This window comes from Babylonia areolata, chromosome 29 (assembly GCF_041734735.1).
Source record: "Babylonia areolata isolate BAREFJ2019XMU chromosome 29, ASM4173473v1, whole genome shotgun sequence".
Taxonomy (NCBI): domain Eukaryota; kingdom Metazoa; phylum Mollusca; class Gastropoda; order Neogastropoda; family Buccinidae; genus Babylonia; species Babylonia areolata.
In genome coordinates this window covers 18,473,575-18,481,074 of record NC_134904.1, presented here as the reverse complement: position 1 = coordinate 18,481,074, position 7,500 = coordinate 18,473,575, and the positions used below count along the sequence as shown (strand labels likewise).

General features: G+C 44.5%; 1 protein-coding gene across 1 annotated transcript in view; it reads left to right on the top strand.

Annotated features, from left to right (window-relative positions):
* The window catches only part of LOC143274801 (protein rogdi-like), a 66,694-nt gene that overhangs the window by 29,878 nt on the left and 29,316 nt on the right, over window positions 1-7,500 (top strand). Inside the window, exon 4 of the mRNA XM_076578728.1 lies at window positions 933-1,002. Coding sequence (XP_076434843.1) covers window positions 933-1,002 — 70 coding nt within the window. The remainder of the gene's footprint in view (window positions 1-932; window positions 1,003-7,500) is intronic.

Genomic DNA, 7,500 nt, shown 5'->3' with positions numbered 1-7,500 from the left:
ATACAGTGCAACACAGCACAACACAACACAACACAATACAACACAACACAGCACAACACAACACAACACAACACAACACAGCACAACACAACACAACACAACACAACACAACACAACACAACACAACACAATACAGTGCAACACAGCACAACACAACACAACACAACACAGCACAACACAACACAACACAATACAGTGCAACACAACACAACACAACACAACACAACACAATACAGTGCAACACAACACAACACAACACAGCACAGCACAACACAACACAACACAACACAACACAACGCAGCACAACACAACACAACACAACGCAGCACAACACAACACAACACAACACAACACAACACAAGGCAGTGCAACACAACACAACACAATGCAACGCAACACAGCACAACACAGCACAACACAACACAGCACAGCACAGCACAGCACAGCACAGCACAGTGCAACACAACACAACAAAGTGCAACACAACACAACACAACACAACACAACCCAGTGCAGTGCAATACAACACAACGCAGTGCAGCATAACACAACACATACACAACACAACACAACACATACACAACACAACACAACCCAATGCAGTGCAACACAACACAACACAACACATACACAACACAACACATACACAACACAACACAACACAACACAACACAACACATACACAACACAACACAACCCAATGAAGTGCAACACAACACAACACAACACATACACAACACAACACATACACAACACAACACAGCACAGCACAGCACAACACAACACAACACAACACAACACAACACAACACATTGCAGCATAACACAACACAACACAACACAGTGCGGTACAACACAACCCAACACAACACAACACAACACAGTGCAGTACAACACAAGGCATTCCACACATGTTTTCTGTCCACTACCCAGGACATGAGGGAGGCCTGACAAACCAGACTGTCCACAGAGGAACACAGCGACTGCTTCTCACCACTACAGGGTACGTCTGGGTGTCTGGGTGTGGGGTGTGTGTGGGGGTGGGTGGGTGGGTGGGTGTGTGGGTGTGGGTGGATGTGTGGGTGTGGGTGTGTGTGGGTGTGTCTGTGTGTGTTTGTGTGTGTGTTGAAGGGAGTTGGATCAGTTGTGTCATGACATCTCTTTGCAGTGAGTGTGTGAAGAATTGATTCATTTTATTATTATTTCTTTATTTTTCCAGTTGTGTTTTGCACATGTACGTAAAGCGTTTTGAGTCCTGTTTGAGAAAAAAAGTATAGGTAAGTTGTTCCTTATTACCATCATTGTTAATGAGTTCTGCCTCTGGATGTGGCACCGTTGGTCAGGTGGTGGACTTGTGATCCAGTGTTCACCAGTGATCAGGGTTCCAGTCCCTGTTTCAGCATGGTGTTGTGTCCTTGGGATCCGATTTACCTCACTGCACCCAGGTGTGAACGGATACCTGACTTCGGTTGGGGAAGGTTGAAGCAGTGGAAGGGGACGATTAGGCCCCGCCTTTCTGTGCCGCACTAAAGACACTGTGGATATGAATTCACTGCCTTTCTGTGCCGAGCTAAAGACACAGTGGATATGAATTCACTGCCTTTCTGTGCCGAGCTAAAGACACAGTGGATATGAATTCACTGCCTTCCTGTGCCGAGCTAAAGACACAGGGAATATGAATTCACTGCCTTCCTGTGCTAAGCTAAAGACACAGGGGATATGAATTCACTGCCTTTCTATGCTGAGCTAAAGACACAGTGGATATGAATTCACTGCCTTTCTGTGCCGAGCTATAGACACAGTGGATATGAATTCACTGCCTTTCTGTGCTGAGCTAAAACTCACAGTGGATATGAATTCACTGCCTTTCTGTGCCGAGCTAAAGACACGGTGGATATGAATTCACTGCCTTTTCTGTGCCGAGCTAAAGACACAGGGGATATGAATTCACTGCCTTTCTGTGCCGAGCTAAAGACACAGTGGATATGAATTCACTGCCTTCTTGTGCCGAGCTAAAGACTCCGTGGATATGAATTCACTGCCTCTCTGTGCCGAGCTAAAGACACTGTGGATATGAATTCACTGCCTTTCTGTGCCGCACTAAAGACACTGTGGATATGAATTCACTGCCTTTCTGTGCCGAGCTAAAGACACAGTGGATATGAATTCACTGCCTTTCTATGCTGAGCTAAAGACACAGGGGATATGAATTCACTGCCTTCCTGTGCCGAGCTAAAGACACTGTGGATATGAATTCACTGCTTTTCTGTGCCGAGCTAAAGACTCGGAAACAGAAATCGTCTCTAAACATGCACACATGCACGCATGCCTGCACTTTCTCTCTCTCTCTCTCTCTCTCTCTCTCTCTCTCTCTCTCTCTCTTATAGATTATTCTTGACTGGAGAAAACCTGCTGGAACCATGCCAGTAAACTTGAAACTGGGGTTTGACTCTGATAGAGAAAATGGTAACGAAAATTTGCACAAAATTGATTGTATGTTTTCATGTTTTCTTCCTTAACTCACTCAGTACGGCCAGTCCTCTCTTCTCCTCTACACAGACCCCTCGGATGTCCAGTGGGTGTCTCAATGACCCAACCTTTAGCTTCCGTCATCAGAATTGTGGTATTCTTTGTCAGCATTCACCTCTTCAGTATGGGAGCCTTCCGCTTGCAATATTTTGATGGTTGTAATTGGGGTGAAACGCTGTTAACGTCTTCTCTTTCGCCGTTCGTATGGAGAGAGTTAACCAAAGGACATTACAGCAGCAGAAGGTTAACCAGTATGTTGTACAGACTATGATTGGATGCTTTAAAAACTAAGTTTACTTCTAAAATTACTGGCATTTGTGGTAATGAAATTACCCCCCTGCATACCGTCTGTGAATGTGAACAGCTGAAAACATTTTTACCTCATTCATTTACAAAATTTGCAGTTCCATCTGCTTCCATTGCAGACGTTTTATACGACAATCACCTTCTGTTTGAAATAGTTCAGTTTAATTTGGAGCCCCATTAGCTCTTAGTAGTAGTTTTACTGATTGAATAGTTAGTTTGTTGTTTGTTTGATTTATACATTTTTGTGTGTAATGCAAATTGGGGAGAGAGCAATAGGAAAAGTAGTGATTTCATGAGGCAGGGGTGGGGTGGAGAAGGGAGGGAGTTTCACTTCAGTCATAATTTTGGATGGACGTTGAACAAAAGAACACACAGACACACGCACACATGCACACACACACACACACACACACACACACACACACACAGAGAATTAGATGATGAAATTGTTTTTTGTTGATGCAGTTGGACATGCTCCAAGGGTGGATGGAATATGGTGTCAACGTCATTATCTCCACCATCATTTTCATCAGTCATTGTCATCATATTGTAGTTATCATCATACTTTTCTTTCTGTAATCATCATCTTCATCATCATCAGTGTGATTCAAATCTTAAACAACAGCAACAACAACAGAATAGTAACCCAGCAGATGCACTTTTGAATTTCTTTTAAAATTATCTTGTTTATTTTCAAGAACAGTTTGCTGTTGCCCTTGTTAGCTGTCGCAAGGGGAGACGGTTGTAGGAAGAATCTATCAGTTGCTTGTCAGCTTGGTATGCATCAGGCTGGTATTTATTAATGTTTTTTTTTGGTTTTTTTTTAAATACCACCACCACTACTGCAAGCGTCTGACAGATGTCAGCTGAGAGAAGCGATCAATATGGCTGACAAGTCGTCTGTCTGCTGGACCCACAGTTTCCCGTTATTCAACGGTGCACAGCCATATTTGGTTGGTTGTTTTGCCATGACAGCTGTCAGGCTTCAGCCCTCTGGTAGGGCTGTTTCAGTTATCAATTGGTTTTTTTTTAGGGGGGGAGAGTGGTTGGGGGTGGGGGGGACCATATTCAATAGAGCACACGCAATACAAGGTGCTGTGGCTGAACTGGTTAGACGTTGGCCTTGTGATCCAGCGCTCAGCAGTGACCGGGGTTCGAGGACCTGTTTCAGCATGGTCACTTTACTCTGATTCTCCTGGCTCCACCAGCTGGGAATGGGTGCTTGACTTGGTTGAGGAAGGTCGAAGAGGCAGGAGGCATGTGGTTGAGGAAGGTTGAAGAGGCAGGAGGCATGTGGTTGAGGAAGGTTGAAGAGGCAGGAGGCATGTGGTTGAGGAAGGTTGAAGAGGCAGGAGGCATTTGGTTGAGGAAGGTTGAAGAGGCAGGAGGCACTTGGTTGAGGAAGGTTGAAGAGGCAGGAGGCACTTGGTTGAGGAAAGTTGAAGAGGCAGGAGGCATGTGGTTGAGGAAGGTTGAAGAGGCAGGAGGCATGTGGTTGAGGAAGGTTGAAGAGGCAGGAGGCATGTGGTTGAGGAAGGTTGAAGAGGCAGGAGGCATGTGGTTGAGGAAGGTTGAAGAGGCAGGAGGCACTTGGTTGAGGAAGGTTGAAGAGGCAGGAGGCATTTGGTTGAGGAAGGTTGAAGAGGCAGGAGGCATGTGGTTGAGGAAGGTTGAAGAGGCAGGAGGCATTTGGTTGAGGAAGGTTGAAGAGGAAGGAGAGGTCTGGTCCCCTGCCATCCTTTACCAAGTCCTAGACACAGTGGATGTGAATTCACTGCCTTCCTTTACCAAGTCCTAAACACAGTGGATGTGAATTCACTGCCTTCCTTTACCAAGTCCTAAACACAGTGGATGTGAATTCACTGCCTTCCTAGACACAGTGGATATGAATTCACTGCCTTCCTAGACACAGTGGATGTGAATTCACTGCCTTCCTGGACACAGTGGATGTGAATTCACTGCCTTCCTGGACACAGTGGATGTGAATTCACTGCCTTCCTAGACACAGTGGATGTGAATTCACTGCCTTCCTGGACACAGTGGATGTGAATTCACTGCCTTCCTGGACACAGTGGATGTGAATTCACTGCCTTCCTAGACACAGTCGATGTGGATTCACTGCCTTCCTTGACACAGTGGATGTGAATTCACTGCCTTCCTGGACACAGTGGATGTGAATTCACTGCCTTCCTGGACACAGTGGATGTGAATTCTCTGCCTTCCTGGACACCGTGGATGTGAATTCACTGCCTTCCTGGACACAGTGGATGTGAATTCACTGCCTTCCTGGACACAGTGGATGTGAATTCACTGCCACGATGGCTGTAAAAGGCTGTAGGACGTTCAACCACTCATTTTTTTTCTCCAAACACACATACAAAATGCTGACACTTTTAAACTCAGTGGTTTCATGTTCATGAAAAAGGGTACTGTATACAGCAACAAGTTCATGAAAAAGGGTACTGTATACTGCAACATGTTCATGAAAAAAGGGTACTGTATACTGCAACATGTTCATTAAAAAGGGTACTGTATGCTGCAACATGTTCATGAAAAAGGGTACTGTATACAGCAACAAGTTCATGAAAAAGGGTACGGTATACTGCAACATGTTCATGAAAAAGGGTACTGTATACTGCAACATGTTCATGAAAAGGGGTACTGTATACGGCAACATGTTCATGAAAAAGGGTACTGTATACGGCAACATGTTCATGAAAAAAGGAACTGTATACTGCAACAAGTTCATGAAAAAGGGTACTGTATACTGCAACATGTTCATGAAAAAGGGTACTGTATACTGCAACAAGTTCATTAAAAAGGGTACTGTTTACTGCAACATGTTCATGAACAAGGGTACTGTATACTGCAACATGTTCATGAAAAAAGGAACTGTATACTGCAACAAGTTCATGAAAAAGGGTACTGTATACTGCAACATGTTCATGAAAAAGGGTACTGTATACTGCAACATGTTCATGAAAAGGGGTACTGCATACGGCAACATGTTCATGAAAAAGGGTACTGTATACGGCAACATGTTCATGAAAAAAGGAACTGTATACTGCAACAAGTTCATGAAAAAGGGTACTGTATACTGCAACATGTTCATGAAAAAGGGTACTGTATACTGCAACATGTTCATGAACAAGGGTACTGTATACTGCAACATGTTCATGAACAAGGGTACTGTACACTGCAGCATATTCTCTCTGTGGCTGAACCCTTTGTGTTTCATATACTTATAAAAACAACAACAAAAAACCCACCCCAAACCAGACAAAATATGGGACTTCTTCTTCTTCTGCGTTCGTGGGCTTCAACTCCCACGTTCACTCGTATATACGCGAGTGGGCTTTTACGTGTATGACCGTTTTTACCCCGCCATGTAGGCAACCATACTCCGTTTTCGGGGGTGTGCATGCTGGGTATGTTCTTGTTTCCATAACCCACCGAACGCTGACATGGATTAACGTGCGTATTTGATCTTATGCTTGCGCATACACATGAAGGGGGTTCAGGCACTGGCAGGTCTGCACATATGTTGACCTGGGAGATCATAAAAATCTCCACCCTTTACCCACCAGGCGCCGTCACCGTGATTCGAACCCGAGACCCTCAGATCGAAAGTCCAACGCTTCAACCATTCGGCTATGGCGCCCGCAAAATATGGGACATCTCTTGTACCTTGCTGCTTGTTGCAGAAGCTAGCAGTAAGGATTACTGGGTAGGGGTTGACATGTGCAAACGCTTGTAACCATCCTCGTCGAGCCAGTGTGCCAAACTGGTATCAGTTATGGCAGAGCTTTCACGGAACGTCTGTTGTAAACACAGCAATATATATATATATATATATATATATATATATATATATATATATATATATATATATATATATATATATATATATATATATATATATCCAGTGTACCCAGGAAACAGCACAGGTAACAGACACATCCATGACGGAAATAAAGCACTGCAGTAGACTTTAGACTGTATCATACAGCAGATATTCCATGATGATGGTGATGATGATGATGATTATTAGCAATAGCAGCAGCAGCAGCAGCAGCAGTACTAGTAGCCGTAACTGCAGCAACAGCAGCAGCAGTAGTAGTAGCCGTAGCAGTAGTAGCCATAACTGCAGCAACAGCAGCAGCAGCAGTAGTAGTAGTAGTAGTAGCCGTAACGGCATCAGCAGCAGCAGTAGTAGTAGTGGTAGTAGTAGTAGTAGCCATAACTGCATCAACAGCAGCAGCAGCAGCAGCAGCAGTAGTAGTAGTAGTAGTAGTAGTAGTAGTAGCAGCAGCAGCACTGGCAGCAGCAGTAGCAGCAGAGGTGACAGTAGATCTATCAAAGTTTCAAACTTTCCCTGTAAGCCACCACCCCCAGCCTCCCCCCAAACAACAACATCAACAACAACAACAAAAACCAAAACACAAACACACACACAAAAACCCCCAACAGCGACAGAGTAGCTGTTGTGTGACTGTGGCATTGTTCCTTTCCATTGTAAAGCTGCTTGGCCTTTGTCACAGAAACATGTTGTGACAAGAAGCTGCATGGTCTTTGTCACAGAAACATGTTGTGACAAGAAGCTGCTTGGCCTTTGTCACAGAAACATGTTGTGACAAGAAGCTGCATGGCCTTTGTCACAGAAACA